Genomic DNA, 25,330 nt, shown 5'->3' with positions numbered 1-25,330 from the left:
ACGTTTTTGATTGTTTCATAAAAAAAAAAAATTCCTTTAAAATAGTGTTTCAATAAGGAAATCCCCAATGCGAACCTCTTTTTTTTTTTTTTGTATTTTGATATTTTTATTTAGTATTGGAAGTTTCTTACATCTTACAAAGAAAAAAAGACACAATTACTTACATACACATACAAAAACCTACGCGCATATTACAAGCACATGAGACCCATTCTAGATTACAACAAATTATTTTAATTACCTAAAAACTTAAACTTCTTAAACTTCTGCGCAGTTTTAAAGGATTATCATACCTCAACATACTTGCCCCATTTGTTTTCATGGACATGCCATTTATTATTAGATTTGGCAATATTAGTTTCAAGTTGGTAAATTTTCTTAACTTGAGCCTTAAATATAATAATAGAAGGTTTAACCTTATTACATCTACACCAATATATATGTTTTTTTGCAATTAATAAAATATGGTTGGTAAACAAGTTCTTTTCATCGGTTATACCTAACATTATTTCTTTAAGACTAAGGGATTTTATTTGAATATTCTGCTGGCCCATCCATTTTATAACTTCTGCCCAAAACTTCACGGTATAGTGGCAAGTTGAAAAGATATGTTCGAGAGATTCGTCTGCTTCTCCGCAAAAAGAACAGGCTGGAGATGATGTTAGTCTAGCTTTGCTTAAGAGGACATTTGTTGCAAGACATCTGTTGAGAAGTTTATATTGAAATTCCAGCGATTTTGTGTCCAAGGCAACACGATGTGGCTAAAGATAGATTTTCTTCCAATTCAGTTCATCATCATTTTTGAATAGAGCGTTGTATTTAAGTTGAGCTGTAGGTGGAGTAATGATTCTATTTCGGAGTTCCTTGTAAATAGCCTTGGAAACAACTTTAGAAATTAAGATATTTTGCCCGTTTAACTGTAGCTGGGTTTGATTTTGTGTGTTGAAGGGCTCCATGTCCCTATAGTTGTACGTTCTTAGAAATCTCCGCCATTCAGCTGGAAGGGCATCAATTACACAACAAAGTTTAAATGCATCCAACGGAGAGATACTAAGTTCCCTTAACTTATGTCTTGTAATGAGCTCGTTATCATCAGAGACCAGGTCTCCTAATCTAAGTATGCCCTTATCTGTAAGTCCATGATTGTACACTGATTTCCCATTAATACAGATAGCTTTATTGTTCCACAGAATGATTTTTGAAAAATCACCACCTGCGAGATTGTTTACAATATCTTGCCTTGCCGCCAAACATTCTGCAAAATATTTCAAGCATTCTTCATAGAAAGTTGGTAGTTTGACGGGCAATTTTTTTACATCAAAGTCACAACAAAGAATAAACTTGCCACCGACAGGTTTTAGATAATTCAGTAAAATCGTTTTCCAGTTGCTGGGTTGTTTACTTGCGAGTCTTTTACAACAAAGAATTCTCTGAGTTTTTATAATTGAGTCGAGGTGTGGAGCTTTGAGTCCACCATCTTCAACCTCGCTTACAAGAGCAAGACGTTTGACTTTGTCTCTGCCTTTCCAAATAAAGTCAAAAATAATTTTATTTGCTTCATTAACGAATTCTTTATTTAAACAAATCATACTCGCGCGGTATAAGATTACTGGGATAATGAACGTTTTAACTATTTGAATTCTACCGATAAGGGTCAAATCTCTCCACCTCCATATTTTTAACTTTTTCTTAATAGAGTCGACCAATTCATCAAAATTCAACTGTTGTTTAGTACGATTGTCGTATGTGAAATATATTCCGAGGATTTTGAGAGCTTTTTTAATCTTTATACCATTAAAAAGGTTAAAGTCGGGGAATAATTTTTTGGAGTTTCCAAGTAACATAATTTCTGATTTGTCACGATTAATGTTAAGTCCAGAACACTCTCCAAACAAATCTAGAAGTTTAAGAAATCTTAATATAGAAGTATCGTTCAGGAGAAAAGCCGTTAAATCATCTGCAAAAACCTACAGTTTTATTTCTTCTCCATCTACCATGATTCCCTGAATGTTTTTGTTGCTTCGTATACTTATATTTAAAATCTCCAGGACAATGATGAACAGATAGGAGGAAAGTGGATCTCCTTGCCTTACACCTCGCTGTATTTCAAAGGGAGCAGTAGCAAAACCGTTGTTCATCACGCAACTTGATATATTATTGTAAAAAGTCTTAATCCATTGAATAAACGAAGGTCCAAAGCGAAAAGCAGAAAGCGTGCGAAACAGAAAGTCCCTATTAACAGAATCAAACGCATTTTTGAAATCAACTGCAACGAGTCTTCCCTGAATCTGATATTTTTAAGTGTAATCCAAAACGTCGTCGATAGATCTTACAGCATCACAGATAGTTCTGTCTTTGACATACGCACTTTGATTATGGTGTATGATGTTAGGAAGAACAGCTTCTAGTCTTTTTGCGATGGCTTTTGAGCCAATTTTTACGTCAACATTAATGAGCGATATAGGCCTCCAATTTGATATAACCCTTCTGTCTTTATCTTTCTTTTCAATTAGTGTTATGATAGCTCGCTTTTGTGAGCTTGACAACTCTCCGTGATCATATGAGTAATTTAGGCTCTCCACCATCAGATTTCCGACAATGTTCCAAAATGCCACATAGAACTCTACTGTTAGGCCATCTTCGCCCGGTGATTTGTTATTCTTAAATAATTGAAGACTTTTAAAACATTCAGCAACTGTGAATTTCCCTTCACAAATTTGAGCATCATCAGCCGTGAGTTTGGGTATTTCAGGGTTCTCAAGAAAAAAGTTGAGCGAGTCTGTTGATTGAGTTAAAGAGTCATCTTTGTAAAGATCCGTATAGAACTTTTCAATCTCATGCGTAACATTTTTTGGATCAGTGATTAAAGTGCCCTCCTTATTAAAAACCTTGCGGACGGAGCTTTTCGCCTTTTTGTGTGATTCGAGGTTTAAAAAAATATCTATTACTTTTCTCTCCCTTTTCATACCAGGTTGCTTTTGATCGAATTATTGCGCCTTGAGCTAGATTTTCATATAAATTATCATATTCAATCTTTAAATATTCTAATTGCTGAAGGTTTTCATCAGATGGGTATTGTACACAGTTTTCTTCGCAGTTTTTCAAAGAAGCCTCGATGTCTATTACCTTTTGCCTTTTTTTACGCGCCTTTTCTTTACCGTATTTCATCGATACCTGTCGTATTCTGTATTTTATTAAGTCCCACACGAGCCTTTTCTCGGTAATTGTGTTGAATTCATCCAACCAGATTGGCATACTCTCATTGATTAATGTGATGAAGTTGTCATTCTCCGCCAGGCTGGCGTTAAGTTTATGTTATTAAAATGGAGCATAATTGCCGAATGATCGGAATTTATGGAGGGGACAATATCAGTTCTTACAATGTCTTCCTGACAAGCGTCGCTTATTAACCAATAATCAAGTCTTCTTTGGATAATCGGACGTTTTTGCCTCCAAGTAAATCGTTTAGATTCGGGATTTCTTATTCTCCATATATCTACTAAATCATAATCTAAGCATAATTCGCTAATATTTTTTGTGGAATCTTTTTTTGACGGGTTACCACCAGAACAGTCAAGATCGGTGTCGAGCGCAACATTAAAGTGACCTCCAACAAATATTTTTTGCTCTTTATCGGCGACAAAACTTTCAATAGTTTTCAAAAAAAAAACACATTGCTCTTGCACCTTATTAGGCGCATAAATATTTACAAGCAGGAAAGCTGAGCTTTGCACTTCAGCTTCTATTATTAGGTAGCGCCCTTCATTATCGGCATTGACAGAATTTAATTTGAAATCTAAATCACTCCTTACTAGAGCCATTACTCCACAGCTGTGATTAGTACCATGTGAAAAAAAAGAGCTTACCTTGCCATTGTGTTTTCCAGATGTCTTCAACTTCCTCCGTGCTGTATGTTTCTTGTAGAAATACAATGTCATATTTACGTTCATTCAACCACATAAAAAGAGCCTTTCTTTTCTTTGCAGACCCAATCCCTCGAACATTTAGTGAAAGAAGTTTAAAATCAGCATATTCTTTCTCGAAAGGAGCAAATGATCATGCGAAAGAATTGAATGACTGCGCAAAAGTGCGAAAAAGGTGAAAGAGTGAAAGCGAATTTATAATCTACCCGAGGTCTCTTGCGTCTCACGTTTTTAACACATTTAACACAAGACAAAAGAAACTTACACAATAACACTAAACATGCTAAATAAGAGGCAGCAGATATTTTGTATCTGTAGCGCTGCCTAAGGAATTTGAGGCTATTCATATGTGTAATGATGCGCACCCGCTTTAAAATTCAAAACAAAAGGTCAGCAAGTTAACAGCAAAATTAACATAGCCTTGGTAGCACACATTAAATTGTTCCTCTAAGGAGTGTTTATCGAACAAAAATAAATTTATAACGGAACCAGTTCGCCATCGATGAAAAGTTTGTCGGGTTCAGGTTTGCTGAAATAGGCCAATTTACCCTCTTCTCGCGCTTTTTTCATTTTTGGCCACTGGAGCTTTCTTCTGCGTCTAATTTCCTCTGGAAAGTCGGCGTACACCTTTACATCTGTATCCGCCGCTTCTCCCAGCTCTCTAACGCTCTTGAAAATACATCCTCGCTCTTGGAATCTTAAGAAGCGGGCGATGATCGGTCGTGTTTGGCCTTGCACTCTTTTACCCAGCCGATGGACCCTTTGAAATTCGATTTCGTCTGAATCGGGAATGTTGAGCTCGTCTCTAAAGAATTTGTGCAACACCTCTGCGGTGTTTTCTTGATCTTGCGTCGCTTCAGGTATTCCAAAAAAGCGTACGTTCTCTCTTCGGCTATAAACCTCTTGGTAGAGAAGTTTGTCTTCCAACTCCTTGATTTTGCGTGTATTTTCGTCGTCTTTCTCTTTTAAATCTTCTATCTGAGAGTTCGCAAACACTATTCCCTTTTCAATCTCTGCGACATTACTCTGGATCACTTTGGTTTTCTCGTTCACATGGTCTAATTCGGTGCGGTTTTTGCTTACCGCTACTTCAACATTTTCCAGGCGTTCGAATAAACCTTCTAACTTTCCCAACTTCGTTTCGACGCTGTCGAGCCTGCTCAAAATTGCTTCTAGTTGGGTTGTAATTTTCTCCATGTTTCGTGCCGTGGCGGACTCGTCGGTGAACGCTTCGACGCTGATAGAGTCAGACTTTGGGCTGTTCTGGCAGAGTTTTTTTCCTTCTGGCGAGGAAATATCACTATCCGAGCTTCCACTTCCCTTGTCTTTCCTTTTTGCAGCTAAAACTGTACTACTGGCCATAAAAAGTAAACTTTAGCTTAAACTTTAGCGGGAGCGATTTGATACACGTCCTCACACCATGGTCGCCCCAATCCCTCTGAGGGTGCTTTTTTAATGCCGTTGTGCAAAAACAAAAGGAGAATTTTGCAATTATTTTTAGCCAACTGGGGGCAAAGCGGGCATTGACTATTGGTGACGTGGTTTTGATTCACTTGCATCCTTAAATTCTCAATGCGATATTTTTTACAATATAGAGCGTTTTCACTCACGTGACCAGCGGCCATATTAGTTGACAAAAACTAAAGATTATTTTTGTATAAAAATAGAGTTTAATTCCCGGAGGAATGGCTTGGTACATTTATTTGGCCACCATTCCCTTGTTTTGGAACACCGCCGTGACTTCATTTGAAAAGGCGCTATACCACGATGGCAATAATTATGTAAAACCGAAAATGGAGTTAAATCCCGCGTCCCATCCCTCCTCTAGACAAGGCCATGAATGATCACGTTTTTGATTGTTTCATAAAAAAAAAAAAAAAAAAAAAAAAATTCCTTTAAAATAGTGTTTCAATAAGGAAATCCCCAATGCGAACCTCTTTTTTTTTTTTTTTTTTTTGTATTTTGATATTTTTATTTAGTATTGGAAGTTTCTTACATCTTACAAAGAAAAAAAGACACAATTACTTACATACACATACGAAAAACTACGCGCATATTACAAGCACATGAGACCCTTTCTAGATTACAACAAATTATTCTAAATTACCTTTAAAATTTCCTTTAAAATAATGTTTCAATAAGGAAATCCCCAATGCGAACCTCTCGCAACCTTAAGAGATTCCCTGTATCGAGCCTCTAACTGGAAGTTTCGTTTTGTCTGCCATGGTTAACCCATATCGATGGAGGCCATTTTGGACTTGGTTTTGTCTTTTGCGCGTGTGCAACTCACTGGAAATTCACTTTATTACCTAGCTACCACGTTTAATACCTTTGCATTTAGAAAAATACATCCTTGCGCTATGGCCTCAAGGGGTGCCGGTCCTTCATACGGGAACCCAAGACCAATGAATACCTGAATTCGATAAGAGTAATGAAAAATCACAGAATTGAAGTAACTGACAGTTTGTATGCTAGAGATAAAGCATTATGGGAAAAGATCACCAAAGATCCCAATTACAGTCTATACGAACGTCTTTCTACGCAGAGAAAAGTATGTTAGGTTACCGCGGCTATAATTATATTTTACCTCATGTTAGAACTGAACGATTTAAGGGAACTTTAATAAATAGGTGTTTATTTAGATTTAATTAAATTACACCAGTTTTTTTGTAAAGCTTGCACGTTTGTTTGCGAGTAAATGTTCTTGTATCACCATCATCATCATCATCATCATCATCATCATCATCATCATCATCATCATCATCATTATAACTGCTAGTAGTAGTAGCAGTAGCAGTAGCAGTAGCAGTACCGGTAGCGGTAGCGGCAGCGGCAGTGGCAGTGGCAGTGGCAGTGGCAGTGGCAGTGGCAGTGGCAGTGGCAGTGGCAGTGGCAGTGGCAGTGGCAGTGGCAGTGGCAGTGGCAGTGGCAGTGGTAGTGGTAGTGGTAGGGGTAGTGGTAGTGGAAGTGGTAGTGGTAGTGGCAGTGGCAGTGGCAGTGGTAGTGGTAGTGGTAGTGGTGGTGGTGGTGGTAGTACTGATTCTTATAGTATTTTGACTAAAATCAATGGGTATAACTTGTCTTTACAGAGACCAGATCTGTTTTCAAACCGCGTAAGTATAGGTAATCACATGATTTCGAGTGCAATTTGGGATAAATCAGCACGAGTAAATTTTTCAAAGACTAACCAAATTGCACGAGCCCGTAAGGCGAGTGCAATTTGTAGTCTTTGAAAAATTTACGAGTGCTGATTTATCCCAAATTGTACGAGAAAAATCATGTGATTACTTGTTAATAATACACATTCAAAAATTTCACTTGAAGTGGATGACAAACAAAACGTGTTCAGTAGCTTACCTTTCCGATTCGTTCTTAAACATAACGGGGTTGCCGGGCTTTGTAAAATCCAGACACCGCTAGGGAATTTTAAAGCTCTCTGCCATGCATTATCAGGTGCTTTTATCCTTATTCAATTGTATTGGTATGGGCTGAAATGTCCAACTTCAATTCACGCTTGTAATCTTTCTTCTTTACGAGCCGTTGCGTAAGAAATTCCACGATTGGTAGCTTTCAGTAGTTTCGTAAAGCCTCTCTTGTACTGAACAAACGTCCAATTCCTAATACTTTGATTTATATACTTCTAACTTTCGTTAAATCGGTCAAACTTTTCATGAATCGTCATGTTTTTGCTCGATTTTTGCTCTCTCAAATACTCCTACATCGGCCGCCATTTTGTTTTGGTGCGCTTTCTGACTTTCCTGTCAATCAATTTAATTTCAACTTTCTGCACTCAATTTCAACTTTCTGCACTGTTTGGGATTAATTGACGTGCTCTCAGCCAATGAGCATGCAGAAATTTTTGTATGTATATTATTAAGATCTGAATAGAAGAATAAACAAAAAGTACACCATATAAGCGCACCTTGGTTTCTTGTAAGAGTTTTTCCAGCTCAGGTTTAGTAAGTATGCCATGTGCTACCACGTACTCGGGGACGTTTCTTTTGACGTCTCTCCTCTGAAAATGAAAGAAGAGCGTTTCTTTGGTTGTGTCTGCTCCTACATGTAGGAGGGAAGTATACAGAACAGGGAGTTACCAATATTACCAGCCATACGAACCTAACATTCTTTCTTTTCGATTCTTTGCAGATAACGAATTTAAGGTTGCTTTGGCCGGGATTTTAACAGTTTTTTGAATAACTAAACCTAAAAATGATGGTCCAATTTATTAGAAATTGCGATATTGGAGTACTCCCGGGAGTACTAATACTGTTAACAAGCGTCTTTGGCTGCAGATGACTAGGATGGAAATGGACTGCAAGTACTTAACTATTCAAGTTGTTTCCGAGCGTCTTCACAAAATCGACATTTTTTAGCCGTGGTTTGATTTTTCTCTGTTTTAGGTATTGAAAGACAATGTTTTTGATGGGTTAAATTGCCTACCAGTAATTTCAGAACAGTTTAAACCAAAAATCTGCGAAATCCCCTGACATAGCTCCTTTAAGTTCATGCAAGGGAGTGATGGAAATTAAGTCTAAAACTAATTCCATAACCTTTCATCTACATAGTTCTTTCTGTCCCGTGCACTTGGCACTACTGTTCATAGCCTATAGCTCAGTCACCTTCGTTCTTTTCCTAGTTGTATTTGATTTGTGTTTAGCCATCGTAACAAACGTACCTTCAATCCAGAAAATGTTCCATGTATCTCCAAGTATTTATGTAACGTGTCAAGATATTCCCTTTTTCCCTTTGACACATATAAAACAGTGAATTAACATAAGGTACCACTACACTTCAGTCCAGTAACAAAATGATATCACAGGCCCAAAGATAACCTAAAAGAACAGCAGTGAAATCTACCGAAAGTTGGAGGTAGAAAACAAATCAAAGAAATGTTACAAAGTTTGACTCAATCTGACCGATAGACTGACAAATTATAATAGATAGATAGATAGATAGATAGATAGATAGATAGATAGATAGATAGATAGATAGATAGATAGATAGATAGATAGATAGATAGATAGATAGATAGATAGATAGATAGATAGATAGATAGATAGATAGATAGATAGATAGATAGATAGATAGATAGATAGATAGATAGATAGATAGATAGATAGATAGATAGATAGATAGATAGATAGATAGATAGATAGATAGATAGATAGATAGATAGATAGATAGATAGATAGATAGATAGATAGATAGATAGATAGATAGATAGATAGATAGATAGATAGATAGATAGATAGATAGATAGATAGATAGATAGATAGATAGATAGATAGATAGATAGATAGATAGATAGATTGCTCAGTATAACACATGTAGCGGATAGATTTATACATGATGTAATTTTCCCGTACAGTCAATTCGGTGAATTCCGCTAAGACCATTCAATGTTATTAAAAAATCCTTACCGCCCAAAATGCCACGTCTTTTCCATAAACTAATCCAATCGGTTTCTTCTTTAGAGGTTTAGCATCTACTGGAACAGGACCACTGACCACAAACCCCAGGAACGAGTTATCTGGACTGTGAGCTGTGTGATAAGAACAAAAGGAATTGCCTGAGTGTTGCCGAATCCTACATAGGAAAAAAAATGGCCACTCGGCTGGTACATTTAAATTTACTCACATTTTTCAGCACATAAAAACACAAAAACCGCCCAAAAAGAAGACGCACACAAAAGTTCTAAAAGCTTCAAACCTAGCAGACAAATTTCGGATACATTCCGCAAAAATATGTCTTTCTTTGTGCCATGATCCCATGGGGCAAAAAAACATTGGTTGATTGATTGACGAATTGGTTATTGGCTGTGTTAAGTTCTCAAGGAGTTGTGGTAAAATCTACATCCATCATCTTTTTCCTTACGATAAAACTTTCAATCGTTTTTTTTTTCTTTTGGGGTTTTTGAAACTCAAACATTCTTTATCTATACATTGTGCTGAAACACATTCAAGAAAAAATACCTTAAGAAACTGGATCGATCGATCGAACGACCGACCGAACGCACGCACGAAGGACAGAGCTAGCGATCGAGTTAACGAACGAACCAACGGAAGAACGAAAGAACGAAGGAGCGAGCGAGTAAGCTAATGAAGGAGCAAACAAACGAACGAACGAACGAACAAACGAACGAACGAACGAACGAACGAACGAACGAACGAACGAACGAACGAACGAACGAACGAACGAACGAACGAACGAATGAACGTACAAATGGAAGGAAGAACGAACGAACGAACGAACGAACGAGAAAGCGAGCGAGTAAACAAATGAACAAACGGACGGAAGAACGAACGAACGAACGTACGAACGAGAAATTTATTGTATCAAATATAAAATGATTTTAAAAATGATTTAAAATATTAAAATTGCCTAATTAGTACAGTGTTTAAAAGTTTCGTGGGTAGTACTTACGAAACATTGTGAATAGCTGCCTTAATTGTAAGTCAGCTTTTGCCAAATCTGACTTATTTCCAGGTACGACGCCTCGATATGCACCGTAATTAAACTCTGCTTCTGTTCCAAAAGAATCCAAAATTCGTAAACGGCATCTAAAGACAGTTAGAAAGTAATATATAAAAAGCACACACTAAAGCCGTCTTTTAACAAAGACCATTCGACACCCCTCTTTTTAACAGTTTAGACGACTCGGCCTTGTTTTATTTGAGTGATAGTTAACTTGGCGTATGGAGACTGCTCTCGTAGGAAAATCATACTAAAGTCTAGTTAAATAAAAAAAAAACTCTTTAAATGTTTGGCGAACTCGTATTGAAATGACGCAAAATGTTACAGGGTTATCAGCACAAGAACTAGACAAGTATGCAAGTACCTGTATGGGGACATATTAAGTCGAAGGTTAGGCTGCATGTAGACACCCAATCCATTGTAGTCTGTGTAGATAATATCAAATTCCGGTGTGAACACATCAGCGCAAGATTTGTTCTTTGGAACTGACAGGTGTCTGAAAAACAGAGATTTAAGACATAAAGAACAACTCCACTGGCTCTACATAACAGGGGCATTATTAAGGGTAATACAGAGAGGAGGAGGAAGAGGGGAGGAGGAGGAAGAAGAAGAAGAAGAAGAAGAAGAAGAAGAAGAAGAAGAAGAAGAAGAAGAAGAAGAAGAAGAAGAAGAAGAAGAAGAAGAAGAAGAAGAAGAAGAAGAAGAAGAAGAAGAAGAAGATCGTTTCCCAAAATTTCTGTTCCCTATCACGTTTTGATCTGTAAGTATCATAAGATACTTACAGTAAAAATGAAAGGTAAGTTGATGAAGTGAAAGTTACTCTGTTGTTGGCGTGTATACTGGGTATGGCGTATACTACGGATATGGCAAGAGTTAATAAACAAATTCACTCAAACCCGCTATATACGCTTAAACTGGTATATACGCCAACAACAGAGAAAGATCATTGCAACAACTCATTAGCATGCAGTAGGCACATTTCACTCTGTACACGGCGTGTTTACCGGGTTTAGCGTATTAAGCGTATATGAGATGAATTAATTAACATCAACAATAACTACTACTACTACTACTACTACTACTACTACTACTACTACTATTAGTAATGATAATAATAATAATAATAATAATAATAATAATAGTAATAAATAAATAAATAAATTAATTAATTAATTATATTTATATTATTATTATTATTATTATTATTATTATTATTACTAGTAGTAGTAGTAGTAGTAGTAGTAGTAGTAGTAGTAGTAGTAGTAGTAGTATAGTAGTTGTTATTGTTGATGTTAATTAATTCATCTCATATACGCTTAATACGCTAAACCCGGTAAACACGCCGTGTACAGAGTGAAATGTGCCTACTGCATGCTAATGAGTTGTTGCAATGATCTTTCTCTGTTGTTGGCGTATATACCGGTTTAAGCGTATATAGCGGGTTTGAGTGAATTTGTTAATCAACTCTGGCCATATCCGTAGTATACGCCATACCCAGTATACACGCCAACAACAGAGTAACATTCACTTCATCAACTTATTATTATTCATCGCATCACATACGCATGAATACATTTGTTTAAGTTAGCACCTTTTTTCCGTTATTATTTTCAAGAGGAACTAATTTGTCAGAGATATCAAAGTTATTGATAGGTTACATAACGCTTATGTAATCTTTTCTTCATCAAATGTATTAAAGCATTAACTTGTTTTGGAGATTTGTATTGTGGTGTGTTTAGGTGAAAGCCATTATTTGTTTTTGAGCTCAACGAAAGAATTTAGAGAAAAAGAATATTGCAAAGCTATTGGCGGTGATCAAATGGAGTTCTCAATCTTTCACCTGTGATTCGCTCTGCTATTCCCTCCGGCTGGTTTGAGAATGACAATTGGTTCATGCTTGTGACGGAACAGTATTTAATGGTAGACAGAACTTCAAACGGCTCAGTTCATGCTCATGTTCATGTGGCAAGATGAGCAAGCCTTGCTCTCAGTTAAACAGTAAGGCAATACGAGATAAGGCGGAGTGCGAGATAGTTGCGAGGGTCGAAAAGCTGTGTTCGGTTGTTGCTTTTAAGTGCGTGTGGCGGGTTAGCGACGCCGAAATAGAAAGAGCATGGAACTGGATATGCGAGAAACGCGACGAATGCGATTTAGCCTTGTCAAAATTGGCGGAAATTTGCTTCTTTTTTTCGGCGATAAGTACGTCAACATTGGACAGCAAGAAGCGAAAAAGGCCACAATTGCAGGAGACCAGAGAGAGTGACGAATCGAATGACGAATCGCCCGTCAATGCGTCCCAGCTTTCATCACCGGGAAAGCAAACATTCCCAGCCATATCTTACTGGGTGGCTTGCCAAACAAACAATGGCTCGGTCATTAATGCACTTACAATCCAAAGAGCTGTCGCAAGTTGCGGTTTGGAATATTATGCATCAAGGGCGTCACGAAAGAAAAACTGCTGTCATGACCTGAATCAGCTGTGTCAAGTGTTTAAGGACCACAAAAACCTCTGCTTAATGCAACTAGTGGAGTCATCGTACCAGCATTGCCTCGGGTGAGTAGATAACTTTGACCGATTTCTATTCTTTGAATTTCTGCTAAATTGCACATTAATGAAAGTAAATATATAATAAACAAACATAAACAGTCCGAAAGGTAAAAAATGCTATTCATCATTGAAAAATCAAAGTAATCATGCTTCATTGCCCGGTGCAAAGAAACTGTTATTTGATTATCGATAATTGATCAATTTTTATCTTCTCATTTTCAAAACATCGCGAGTTTGATTTCAGCAGTTTACTTTCACAAAGTAATACCAGGGAGATATTGCATTGCCTTACGTAAGCAAAACCTTTTGTTTTGATTAACAGGGCTCTACAAGGGGAGCTTCTTGGTGACTTCCACGAAGAATCCCAAGAGTCAGCGCCGACGGAAAATGTCGTTCGCCTTCGTGTCGTTCTTGAGAGTTTTCAAACGATGATGGCAGCATCCGTTTCGGAATTACGCCGAGCTGGTCTCGTGTTAGACACCTTTGGATTTGATAACAACCTGCAAAGTACATCGCAGACAGCACTACCAGATCCGCCGCACAAACCACTATCCTGTCCAGTAACAGTCCTGTGCAACGATATACAAATTGTGATGAAAAAGCTGCAGTATGCTGTTTATCGCGGCGAGGTGTACAAACTGGCGGCCAAATCGCAGTTCACGTTCCAGTATCTGTGTACCATGAAAACGTTCCTTCACAGCCTAATGGGAAACGAAGCGTTCAAAGACCGTCTGGTCCAGCATATTCAACGTGTTCTGCCCATACTAAGCGAGCCAGAAAGCTCTTTCATACGCCAAATTAAGATTGACAGAGACCTGATCGAAGTACAAGACGGGTGGTTTTGGAGCTTTTCCTCTGGGTCGTTTGTCCAAGGGATTATCTCAGAATCTCAGGTGAGAAGAATACACTGGACTGTTTTAACATTTAATTAAGAAGATACAATCAAATTTTCAAACCAAATCTTTACGATCTGTAGCACTGTCTGATGTGCTTTTGTTTTGGCTCGTTTCAACAGAAGGGTCTCACAACTCCACGCGCGTTTGTGGACTACGACCGACTCAAGGACCCGGAGCCAAGATATTTTGAGGCAATCCTAAGGAACAGCCTAACAGAAGATGAAATTCGGCAGTTCTGTGCAGATTTCCTGGCGTTGTTCCGTCCCAAAGAACACAAACAGCCTGTGCTGTGTGCCATTGGCTCAGCTGACAGCGGAAAGACCAGCCTCTTTTCACCTGTTTTTCAGATCATTCCCCTAAGCCGAATTGCTCGCGTCACGAAGCAAAAGAGTTTCAACAAGGCCATGATCGACAACCTGACAGAGGTTATCTTCCTCGACGAGGCATTTGCCACACTGCTCGACATAGATGACTGGAAAATCATATGTCAAGGGGGCTTCACGTCGCACGACGCGAAGTGGAAAAAGGCTCAAGGTTTCCATTGCACTGCGACCATGTACATAACTTGCCAGGTGGAAATGGATTTTGGTGCAGCTCACAATGAAGCTATGGACAAACGCCTGCGCAAGTTCCACTTCAAGAGTCTTCCTCGTGTCGAACCAGAAGCAAACAAGTGGCTGAGGAAACATGCTATGGATTGCATTGTGTGGGCGCACAATATCGTAGGAGACAGCCCGAGCAGTCAGGCCAGTACAATGCCCACTGTGCACGAAAGTGGTATGCCTGAGGAGGAGTTGCGCAACATTTTGAGCGTTTCTTTAATAGACGAAGAAGTCGACGAAACCGCTCAGGGCGAATGTAGTCGAGAACAGAGTGGCGGCCTTCTGGCAGAACCGCAATCCCGAGAAGAAAGCTTTGAAGGGGACGCCATTGAAGATGTCGGCAATTCCGATGAAGACGAGACCCTGACGACCTTGAAAGCTAGGCTGGCACAATGCTCACCTGGCTCTCTACGTCACCGTCAACTGAGCCACATGTTAGAAAGCCATCTCTCTGAAAAGGAAAGGCAGAAAAGGGTTGAAGAAACGTGCTATAAGAAGAGGCAACACTTCTTACAAACGAGGGGAGTGTCCGTGGAGCACGTGTCGTTGCTCCCGCACGACCATAACGAGCCGTTGCCCACACCGATTCGAAGGGACCTCGCTGCCTTCCAAGAAGATCAGGAACAGGAAAAGATCAGTACAGCATTTGGGAAGCCGTGGCTTTTAACTATGGAGAAGGAAATGGCTGAGCAAAGCGAAAGAATGGAAGATCCAAGAGACGAAGAAGAACGAAGAGTGATGCAAAGTCTCCTGGAAATCAATTGCGAAAAACTGCGCTGTTATCACGAGCGTCACGGAACGCTGAAACTACCGGCTGCCCTGGCAGAACGCAAGAGGCTCTGCCTTAGCAACGAGCTGGTAGACCGTTCTTCCGTGAATTTGATAAGAGACCTGTTCTCTCCGCTGCCAGTTAGAGTCTTCCCACCCAGCCAGCGTCCAGCAAATCTGCCTGCCAGAAGCAGGAGCTCAGACGAAGACGACCAAGAAGACGGTTGGCTGATTCCGCCAAAGACCCCCACCTACATCCCGCGCAGCGACTTTGAAAGTCCCTGTCCATTGTCTCCAGTGATGGCGTGCAAACCAGCAAAGTCATCAAAGAGACCGCGTGCCCAGAGTCAGGCAAAATCAAAGAAGCAAAAGAAAATAACTGCTATTTTCCAGTCGCAAGCGTAGATTGAACGTTTTCTTGTTCGGACACTGATCTGCGGCTAGTGTTTTTTTTCTATTGCTGTGTTTAAATTTGCAAATGTAATAGTGTGAGTATTAATGTTCCTAAAGAATTCTACATTCAAAAAGAAAGCAAGAGAAATTAGCGTTGGTGTTCATTCACACGTGCAGTAATAATGTGAATCCTGCACCCGATATCAATTGATTATAAACAAAAGTTTGTAATTTTTGCAAGCACTGTAAACTCAGGCAATCGAATAGAAAGAGTGATATTCAAAGAGTGTATTACCTAATTCCATAATTAAATAATAACTTTTTTGGTCGAGTTATGCTGTCATCTCGAGACAGGAAGATGAATTTACAATAAAGCAATTTAGTTTTGTCTCTTTTGTGTACAACAAACTCTGCTTACACCCATTCTTTGCATTGAAAGTCAGTGTCCACACTTTTCCAGTATCTTTTTCAAACCAGCGACATTTTCATTCCGGCCCTTTTCTTTAGAGAGTCCGCCGTTCTTCCGTCTTGAAATGCGAAATCGGAATCTCTCAAAATAGCTGTCCACTGTCCAAACCCGTGCTTAGTTATCCCTTCCTTTAGAAAATCATCCTCTTCTTTCGTGAATTTTAAAACGTGACGAGTTTTCCTCTGAAGGTGCAAGTTTCTCTTAGGCAGGGCATCCTTTATGGGGGTCGAGCTGTTTCTATTCTGAGCTGTTTCAACTGAAGGCCCGGAGCTGGACGTTGAACCGCCAAGTCTTGCGTGTACGTCATCGTCTACCTCGGAACCCTTGGGACCTTGAAGTTTTTGAAGACACTCGTGACCCTTCAGGGCAACTTCTCGCGATCGTTGCTTTTGATAGTGAACTTTAGCAACGGCAGAACTGTGTTTCTGGTCCTCAGACAAAAACCTTTGCTCCTCGCTAGTGAGCTGATTGAGGCTTTGCGTTTCGACGATTTGGCGATAACGTGTGGGATGAATGTATTTTCCAATTGCATCAAAAACCAGTTTGCTCATAGTTTCGCCCAGTTTACCATGCTGACCTCCATTTCTGGTGACGAGAACGAAATCACACTGGGGTTTAAGCAACGGTCTAACGTTCGAGATGTAGCCGTTAAGAACGTGCATGTTTGCGTCGGTCAGAATCAAAGAATCGAAGCCATATTTTCCAGCCGTCTTGAACGTTTTCTGATCGATAAATCCACCGTTTTCCTTAGCTGTGGCAATCATGTCCACCGTCAAATATTGATAAGTCATTGGTCGCGATCCCTTCACCTTGATGAACAGATACATGGCTACAAATTTCGTGGCAAATGTTAGGTCTGAGGGGTTAACTTGGGCTGGACTGGATTTACACATTTTCACTGTATTTTCGTAACGCGGCAGATGAAATTTCACCACCTCCAATAACTCCTCCATTGTTGCCCAGTGCCCTCTTGCTTCCAGAGTCTCGATGTCTAAATCTTGCGTCCACTGCAATCTCATCATCTTTGCAACTGTTTTTCGGGCTCTCTTGAGGTACAACTCTGTCGTAGAGAACTTTCTTAGAACTGCTTCTGATGCGCCATGAAGTTTTCTGAAGTCGATCAATTCAGAAATTGAATCTATGTAGCCCAAACGCCCACCATGGCCGAGTTTACATACATCTTGTAAGTAGTCGATAAACTTAAACAACAGATTTGGAGAACACAAACTAAAGTCGATCACTTCAAACGTTAACTCCTCTTCATCTTCACAGCAAAATCTAAGAAATTTGAAGCACCTTGTCACTATTGTCAGTAGTAGTAGTAGTAGTAGTAGTAGTAGTATAGTAGTTGTTATTGTTGATGTTAATTAATTCATCTCATATACGCTTAATACGCTAAACCCGGTAAACACGCCGTGTACAGAGTGAAATGTGCCTACTGCATGCTAATGAGTTGTTGCAATGATCTTTCTCTGTTGTTGGCGTATATACCGGTTTAAGCGTATATAGCGGGTTTGAGTGAATTTGTTAATCAACTCTGGCCATATCCGTAGTATACGCCATACCCAGTATACACGCCAACAACAGAGTAACATTCACTTCATCAACTTATTATTATTCATCGCATCACATACGCATGAATACATTTGTTTAAGTTAGCACCTTTTTTCCGTTATTATTTTCAAGAGGAACTAATTTGTCAGAGATATCAAAGTTATTGATAGGTTACATAACGCTTATGTAATCTTTTCTTCATCAAATGTATTAAAGCATTAACTTGTTTTGGAGATTTGTATTGTGGTGTGTTTAGGTGAAAGCCATTATTTGTTTTTGAGCTCAACGAAAGAATTTAGAGAAAAAGAATATTGCAAAGCTATTGGCGGTGATCAAATGGAGTTCTCAATCTTTCACCTGTGATTCGCTCTGCTATTCCCTCCGGCTGGTTTGAGAATGACAATTGGTTCATGCTTGTGACGGAACAGTATTTAATGGTAGACAGAACTTCAAACGGCTCAGTTCATGCTCATGTTCATGTGGCAAGATGAGCAAGCCTTGCTCTCAGTTAAACAGTAAGGCAATACGAGATAAGGCGGAGTGCGAGATAGTTGCGAGGGTCGAAAAGCTGTGTTCGGTTGTTGCTTTTAAGTGCGTGTGGCGGGTTAGCGACGCCGAAATAGAAAGAGCATGGAACTGGATATGCGAGAAACGCGACGAATGCGATTTAGCCTTGTCAAAATTGGCGGAAATTTGCTTCTTTTTTTCGGCGATAAGTACGTCAACATTGGACAGCAAGAAGCGAAAAAGGCCACAATTGCAGGAGACCAGAGAGAGTGACGAATCGAATGACGAATCGCCCGTCAATGCGTCCCAGCTTTCATCACCGGGAAAGCAAACATTCCCAGCCATATCTTACTGGGTGGCTTGCCAAACAAACAATGGCTCGGTCATTAATGCACTTACAATCCAAAGAGCTGTCGCAAGTTGCGGTTTGGAATATTATGCATCAAGGGCGTCACGAAAGAAAAACTGCTGTCATGACCTGAATCAGCTGTGTCAAGTGTTTAAGGACCACAAAAACCTCTGCTTAATGCAACTAGTGGAGTCATCGTACCAGCATTGCCTCGGGTGAGTAGATAACTTTGACCGATTTCTATTCTTTGAATTTCTGCTAAATTGCACATTAATGAAAGTAAATATATAATAAACAAACATAAACAGTCCGAAAGGTAAAAAATGCTATTCATCATTGAAAAATCAAAGTAATCATGCTTCATTGCCCGGTGCAAAGAAACTGTTATTTGATTATCGATAATTGATCAATTTTTATCTTCTCATTTTCAAAACATCGCGAGTTTGATTTCAGCAGTTTACTTTCACAAAGTAATACCAGGGAGATATTGCATTGCCTTACGTAAGCAAAACCTTTTGTTTTGATTAACAGGGCTCTACAAGGGGAGCTTCTTGGTGACTTCCACGAAGAATCCCAAGAGTCAGCGCCGACGGAAAATGTCGTTCGCCTTCGTGTCGTTCTTGAGAGTTTTCAAACGATGATGGCAGCATCCGTTTCGGAATTACGCCGAGCTGGTCTCGTGTTAGACACCTTTGGATTTGATAACAACCTGCAAAGTACATCGCAGACAGCACTACCAGATCCGCCGCACAAACCACTATCCTGTCCAGTAACAGTCCTGTGCAACGATATACAAATTGTGATGAAAAAGCTGCAGTATGCTGTTTATCGCGGCGAGGTGTACAAACTGGCGGCCAAATCGCAGTTCACGTTCCAGTATCTGTGTACCATGAAAACGTTCCTTCACAGCCTAATGGGAAACGAAGCGTTCAAAGACCGTCTGGTCCAGCATATTCAACGTGTTCTGCCCATACTAAGCGAGCCAGAAAGCTCTTTCATACGCCAAATTAAGATTGACAGAGACCTGATCGAAGTACAAGACGGGTGGTTTTGGAGCTTTTCCTCTGGGTCGTTTGTCCAAGGGATTATCTCAGAATCTCAGGTGAGAAGAATACACTGGACTGTTTTAACATTTAATTAAGAAGATACAATCAAATTTTCAAACCAAATCTTTACGATCTGTAGCACTGTCTGATGTGCTTTTGTTTTGGCTCGTTTCAACAGAAGGGTCTCACAACTCCACGCGCGTTTGTGGACTACGACCGACTCAAGGACCCGGAGCCAAGATATTTTGAGGCAATCCTAAGGAACAGCCTAACAGAAGATGAAATTCGGCAGTTCTGTGCAGATTTCCTGGCGTTGTTCCGTCCCAAAGAACACAAACAGCCTGTGCTGTGTGCCATTGGCTCAGCTGACAGCGGAAAGACCAGCCTCTTTTCACCTGTTTTTCAGATCATTCCCCTAAGCCGAATTGCTCGCGTCACGAAGCAAAAGAGTTTCAACAAGGCCATGATCGACAACCTGACAGAGGTTATCTTCCTCGACGAGGCATTTGCCACACTGCTCGACATAGATGACTGGAAAATCATATGTCAAGGGGGCTTCACGTCGCACGACGCGAAGTGGAAAAAGGCTCAAGGTTTCCATTGCACTGCGACCATGTACATAACTTGCCAGGTGGAAATGGATTTTGGTGCAGCTCACAATGAAGCTATGGACAAACGCCTGCGCAAGTTCCACTTCAAGAGTCTTCCTCGTGTCGAACCAGAAGCAAACAAGTGGCTGAGGAAACATGCTATGGATTGCATTGTGTGGGCGCACAATATCGTAGGAGACAGCCCGAGCAGTCAGGCCAGTACAATGCCCACTGTGCACGAAAGTGGTATGCCTGAGGAGGAGTTGCGCAACATTTTGAGCGTTTCTTTAATAGACGAAGAAGTCGACGAAACCGCTCAGGGCGAATGTAGTCGAGAACAGAGTGGCGGCCTTCTGGCAGAACCGCAATCCCGAGAAGAAAGCTTTGAAGGGGACGCCATTGAAGATGTCGGCAATTCCGATGAAGACGAGACCCTGACGACCTTGAAAGCTAGGCTGGCACAATGCTCACCTGGCTCTCTACGTCACCGTCAACTGAGCCACATGTTAGAAAGCCATCTCTCTGAAAAGGAAAGGCAGAAAAGGGTTGAAGAAACGTGCTATAAGAAGAGGCAACACTTCTTACAAACGAGGGGAGTGTCCGTGGAGCACGTGTCGTTGCTCCCGCACGACCATAACGAGCCGTTGCCCACACCGATTCGAAGGGACCTCGCTGCCTTCCAAGAAGATCAGGAACAGGAAAAGATCAGTACAGCATTTGGGAAGCCGTGGCTTTTAACTATGGAGAAGGAAATGGCTGAGCAAAGCGAAAGAATGGAAGATCCAAGAGACGAAGAAGAACGAAGAGTGATGCAAAGTCTCCTGGAAATCAATTGCGAAAAACTGCGCTGTTATCACGAGCGTCACGGAACGCTGAAACTACCGGCTGCCCTGGCAGAACGCAAGAGGCTCTGCCTTAGCAACGAGCTGGTAGACCGTTCTTCCGTGAATTTGATAAGAGACCTGTTCTCTCCGCTGCCAGTTAGAGTCTTCCCACCCAGCCAGCGTCCAGCAAATCTGCCTGCCAGAAGCAGGAGCTCAGACGAAGACGACCAAGAAGACGGTTGGCTGATTCCGCCAAAGACCCCCACCTACATCCCGCGCAGCGACTTTGAAAGTCCCTGTCCATTGTCTCCAGTGATGGCGTGCAAACCAGCAAAGTCATCAAAGAGACCGCGTGCCCAGAGTCAGGCAAAATCAAAGAAGCAAAAGAAAATAACTGCTATTTTCCAGTCGCAAGCGTAGATTGAACGTTTTCTTGTTCGGACACTGATCTGCGGCTAGTGTTTTTTTTCTATTGCTGTGTTTAAATTTGCAAATGTAATAGTGTGAGTATTAATGTTCCTAAAGAATTCTACATTCAAAAAGAAAGCAAGAGAAATTAGCGTTGGTGTTCATTCACACGTGCAGTAATAATGTGAATCCTGCACCCGATATCAATTGATTATAAACAAAAGTTTGTAATTTTTGCAAGCACTGTAAACTCAGGCAATCGAATAGAAAGAGTGATATTCAAAGAGTGTATTACCTAATTCCATAATTAAATAATAACTTTTTTGGTCGAGTTATGCTGTCATCTCGAGACAGGAAGATGAATTTACAATAAAGCAATTTAGTTTTGTCTCTTTTGTGTACAACAAACTCTGCTTACACCCATTCTTTGCATTGAAAGTCAGTGTCCACACTTTTCCAGTATCTTTTTCAAACCAGCGACATTTTCATTCCGGCCCTTTTCTTTAGAGAGTCCGCCGTTCTTCCGTCTTGAAATGCGAAATCGGAATCTCTCAAAATAGCTGTCCACTGTCCAAACCCGTGCTTAGTTATCCCTTCCTTTAGAAAATCATCCTCTTCTTTCGTGAATTTTAAAACGTGACGAGTTTTCCTCTGAAGGTGCAAGTTTCTCTTAGGCAGGGCATCCTTTATGGGGGTCGAGCTGTTTCTATTCTGAGCTGTTTCAACTGAAGGCCCGGAGCTGGACGTTGAACCGCCAAGTCTTGCGTGTACGTCATCGTCTACCTCGGAACCCTTGGGACCTTGAAGTTTTTGAAGACACTCGTGACCCTTCAGGGCAACTTCTCGCGATCGTTGCTTTTGATAGTGAACTTTAGCAACGGCAGAACTGTGTTTCTGGTCCTCAGACAAAAACCTTTGCTCCTCGCTAGTGAGCTGATTGAGGCTTTGCGTTTCGACGATTTGGCGATAACGTGTGGGATGAATGTATTTTCCAATTGCATCAAAAACCAGTTTGCTCATAGTTTCGCCCAGTTTACCATGCTGACCTCCATTTCTGGTGACGAGAACGAAATCACACTGGGGTTTAAGCAACGGTCTAACGTTCGAGATGTAGCCGTTAAGAACGTGCATGTTTGCGTCGGTCAGAATCAAAGAATCGAAGCCATATTTTCCAGCCGTCTTGAACGTTTTCTGATCGATAAATCCACCGTTTTCCTTAGCTGTGGCAATCATGTCCACCGTCAAATATTGATAAGTCATTGGTCGCGATCCCTTCACCTTGATGAACAGATACATGGCTACAAATTTCGTGGCAAATGTTAGGTCTGAGGGGTTAACTTGGGCTGGACTGGATTTACACATTTTCACTGTATTTTCGTAACGCGGCAGATGAAATTTCACCACCTCCAATAACTCCTCCATTGTTGCCCAGTGCCCTCTTGCTTCCAGAGTCTCGATGTCTAAATCTTGCGTCCACTGCAATCTCATCATCTTTGCAACTGTTTTTCGGGCTCTCTTGAGGTACAACTCTGTCGTAGAGAACTTTCTTAGAACTGCTTCTGATGCGCCATGAAGTTTTCTGAAGTCGATCAATTCAGAAATTGAATCTATGTAGCCCAAACGCCCACCATGGCCGAGTTTACATACATCTTGTAAGTAGTCGATAAACTTAAACAACAGATTTGGAGAACACAAACTAAAGTCGATCACTTCAAACGTTAACTCCTCTTCATCTTCACAGCAAAATCTAAGAAATTTGAAGCACCTTGTCACTATCTGTTGAGCGGCACGATCTTTCTTACAACCGCCAGCACTTCCTGTCAACCATTTCGTGAATACTTCGCCAATGTTACATGATAATGGAAATGAAGAAAGTAACTTCACGTTGCGCTCTGTGGTTTCGCTTGTCTCATCTTCATTTCTTCCAATCGTCAGCGACTTTGTTACTTGTTTAGAATCGGGCCTTTCGTCAAAATAAAAGAACCAATTGTGCTTAGTGCTAACGTGTTTTCTACAGCCTCTCTGACTTTGAAATCCATCATGTTCACACTCTTGTATCGGGCAATGGTACAAGCTGTCTGCTTCATCTTTTTCCAAGTGAAGCCGCTTTGGTTTGGGTGATGCTCCTTGGACATCTGACCAATTGACTTTGCACTTCTTGCTCATTTTTCCCTTTAAACAACATGTGGCTAACACAATCGCCTTTAAATCTTAGCCGAAACAAAGGACGTTTCAACTTGCCAAAACATGCCCTTGCTTGCCCACGCTCATTACTATTGTGTAAAATTCATGACAGTGAGATACAACTCAAACTTGCCCAAGCCGGTCTGTACGCGCCTTTTTCAATTCAGGGACACAATACATAGTTAACGGACCGATAAATCGGAACAAAACAGTCCTAACTTTAATCCTGACCGATGAATTTGGGAACATTATGTTCCATACGCAAATGGGACCACGGAACAAAAGAGTCCGAAATACCACTTTTGGAACAAAATGTTCCATTAGCAGATATAAAATCGGAACAATAAAGTCCAAAACTTGTTCCTGTTTACCAATTTCGGAACAATATGTTCCATTCACAGATAGCAAAATCGGAACAAACAGTCTTTCTTTATTAATTTCGGAACAATGTGTTCCACGCACAAATAGGAACTCGGAACAAAACAGTCCTAATTTATCAAGTTAGGAACAATGTGCTCCATCACAAATAAGAACTCGGAACAATACAGTCCTAATTTATCAAGTTAGGAACAATGTGTTCCATGCACAAATAGGAACTCGGAACAAAACAGTCCTAATTTATCAAGTTAGGAACAACGTGTTCCATGCACAAATAGGAACTCGGAACAAAACAGTCCTAATTTATCAAGTTAGGAACAATGTGTTCCATGCACAAATAGGAACTCGGAACAATACAGTCCTAAATCACTCATTTGGGAACAATGTGTTCCACTTGCAGTTGACAACTCGGAACAAAACGTTCTTGTCTTACCTTACAGGGAACGCTATGTTCCTACTCTGTAAAAAGCTGGTCCTCTTAAGGTTAATAGGAACACAAAAATGAGGAACACTCGATCCTAGAGGAACGTTCCTTTACAAATATCGGAACAGCCGAAAAAACTTAAAATACGTGAAAAAAACCCAACAAGTTCAGCTTTAAAGCTAAAAAAGCATCTATTAAACGTTTAGGTAAAATAGAACCAAGCTTCAAAATCTAGAGCACTTTGATGTTCTCGAAGGCAGTAAAATAAACCCTGGAAAAATTTTGGGAAATGTAGAAGAGGATGGGGGACAAAAAAGACAAGAAAGACAAGACAAGACAAGAAAGAGGAGGAGAACAAGGGAAGGAGAAAAAAATATCCTCATGAAAGTAATGCAAATTAATGCTCCAATTCCAACACATTAGAATCATCTTACACAGCATGATTAACAGCACCACAGTGAAGTACTGCATGTTCAATGGCTTTATTTAAATGGTCACCCAAAAAGTTTGTGCCCATTGGCTCGACCACGAAAAAAGGTCTTACTGCTGTGTACCTGGCATGGAGGGTTTACTTCTGGAGAAGGAAACTAGTGTCAATGTGCTCCGGCATTAATTCCCTTTCAAAATACACTAAAAGAGCCCTGACCCTTTTGTTTAAGTTCTGCTCTGGTAAATTTTGCTTCGGTCCCAAAATAATATTAATTTAAGGTTTTCTTTTACGACAATTTTAAGAATAGTCTGCTTGCAGATAGCTTCAAGATGGATACCTATTTATACTGGCTATCTTCTTTAGCCTCCAAACAGAAAATTGTCATCCCGATTTTAATCAAAGCAAAAATATTTTTTTTTATCTTCACCCTGCTCCAAAATAAAATGCTAAAAAGTCATACCTTGCACAACTGACACTTACAATATATTGTATTTAGCTAATAAACAGGAGTTTGAGAGAATACTCTGCGGTGTGCTTGACTCTGCGGTGTACAGTCTGTGTAT

General features: G+C 40.2%; 6 protein-coding genes across 6 annotated transcripts in view; 3 read left to right on the top strand and 3 right to left on the bottom strand.

Annotated features, from left to right (window-relative positions):
* The window catches only part of LOC144630341 (alpha-1,6-mannosylglycoprotein 6-beta-N-acetylglucosaminyltransferase A-like), a 241,034-nt gene that overhangs the window by 103,529 nt on the left and 112,175 nt on the right, over positions 1 to 25,330 (top strand). The gene's annotated exons all lie outside the window — the stretch shown is intronic.
* LOC144631017 (alpha-1,6-mannosylglycoprotein 6-beta-N-acetylglucosaminyltransferase A-like) overlaps positions 1 to 25,330 on the bottom strand; it is a 44,135-nt gene that overhangs the window by 9,525 nt on the left and 9,280 nt on the right. The window contains exons 7-12 of the mRNA XM_078489378.1: positions 10,762 to 10,893; positions 10,347 to 10,483; positions 9,344 to 9,465; positions 8,595 to 8,667; positions 7,846 to 7,931; positions 6,253 to 6,336 (exon numbers count right to left, since the gene is read on the bottom strand). Of these exons, the coding sequence (XP_078345504.1) occupies positions 6,253 to 6,336; positions 7,846 to 7,931; positions 8,595 to 8,667; positions 9,344 to 9,465; positions 10,347 to 10,483; positions 10,762 to 10,893 (634 nt within the window). The remainder of the gene's footprint in view (positions 1 to 6,252; positions 6,337 to 7,845; positions 7,932 to 8,594; positions 8,668 to 9,343; positions 9,466 to 10,346; positions 10,484 to 10,761; positions 10,894 to 25,330) is intronic.
* LOC144631016 (uncharacterized) lies at positions 12,045 to 16,028 on the top strand. Its single transcript, XM_078489376.1, has 3 exons — positions 12,045 to 12,951; positions 13,268 to 13,838; positions 13,961 to 16,028. The coding sequence occupies exons 1-3, from the start codon at positions 12,368 to 12,370 to the stop codon at positions 15,614 to 15,616; spliced, it is 2,811 nt and encodes a 936-aa protein (XP_078345502.1). The 5' UTR covers positions 12,045 to 12,367; the 3' UTR covers positions 15,617 to 16,028.
* On the bottom strand, positions 16,070 to 17,354 carry LOC144631019 (uncharacterized). The gene has a single exon (XM_078489380.1). It carries the CDS (start codon positions 17,093 to 17,095, stop codon positions 16,073 to 16,075), a length of 1,023 nt encoding a protein of 340 aa, XP_078345506.1. The 5' UTR covers positions 17,096 to 17,354; the 3' UTR covers positions 16,070 to 16,072.
* On the top strand, positions 17,792 to 21,775 carry LOC144631015 (uncharacterized). Its single transcript, XM_078489375.1, has 3 exons — positions 17,792 to 18,698; positions 19,015 to 19,585; positions 19,708 to 21,775. The coding sequence occupies exons 1-3, from the start codon at positions 18,115 to 18,117 to the stop codon at positions 21,361 to 21,363; spliced, it is 2,811 nt and encodes a 936-aa protein (XP_078345501.1). The 5' UTR covers positions 17,792 to 18,114; the 3' UTR covers positions 21,364 to 21,775.
* LOC144631018 (uncharacterized) lies at positions 21,817 to 24,403 on the bottom strand. The gene has a single exon (XM_078489379.1). It carries the CDS (start codon positions 23,515 to 23,517, stop codon positions 21,820 to 21,822), a length of 1,698 nt encoding a protein of 565 aa, XP_078345505.1. The 5' UTR covers positions 23,518 to 24,403; the 3' UTR covers positions 21,817 to 21,819.

Source organism: Oculina patagonica, chromosome 11, assembly GCF_052425735.1.
Source record: "Oculina patagonica isolate OP01 chromosome 11, crgOcupat, whole genome shotgun sequence".
Taxonomy (NCBI): domain Eukaryota; kingdom Metazoa; phylum Cnidaria; class Anthozoa; order Scleractinia; family Oculinidae; genus Oculina; species Oculina patagonica.
This window is presented reverse-complemented; position numbering and strand designations above follow the sequence as displayed.

Excerpts from the sequence above, each read along its gene's own strand:
- LOC144631016 (XM_078489376.1), top strand. The coding sequence starts at position 12,368 with ATGAGCAAGCCTTGCTCTCAGTTAAACAGTAAGGCAATACGAGATAAG. Across the intron at positions 12,952-13,267 it reads TCGTACCAGCATTGCCTCGG|GGCTCTACAAGGGGAGCTTC; the intron begins GTGAGTAGATAA and ends TTTGATTAACAG. Across the intron at positions 13,839-13,960 it reads GGATTATCTCAGAATCTCAG|AAGGGTCTCACAACTCCACG; the intron begins GTGAGAAGAATA and ends TCGTTTCAACAG.
- LOC144631019 (XM_078489380.1), bottom strand. The coding sequence starts at position 17,095 with ATGATGAGATTGCAGTGGACGCAAGATTTAGACATCGAGACTCTGGAA.
- LOC144631015 (XM_078489375.1), top strand. The coding sequence starts at position 18,115 with ATGAGCAAGCCTTGCTCTCAGTTAAACAGTAAGGCAATACGAGATAAG. Across the intron at positions 18,699-19,014 it reads TCGTACCAGCATTGCCTCGG|GGCTCTACAAGGGGAGCTTC; the intron begins GTGAGTAGATAA and ends TTTGATTAACAG. Across the intron at positions 19,586-19,707 it reads GGATTATCTCAGAATCTCAG|AAGGGTCTCACAACTCCACG; the intron begins GTGAGAAGAATA and ends TCGTTTCAACAG.
- LOC144631018 (XM_078489379.1), bottom strand. The coding sequence starts at position 23,517 with ATGAGCAAGAAGTGCAAAGTCAATTGGTCAGATGTCCAAGGAGCATCA.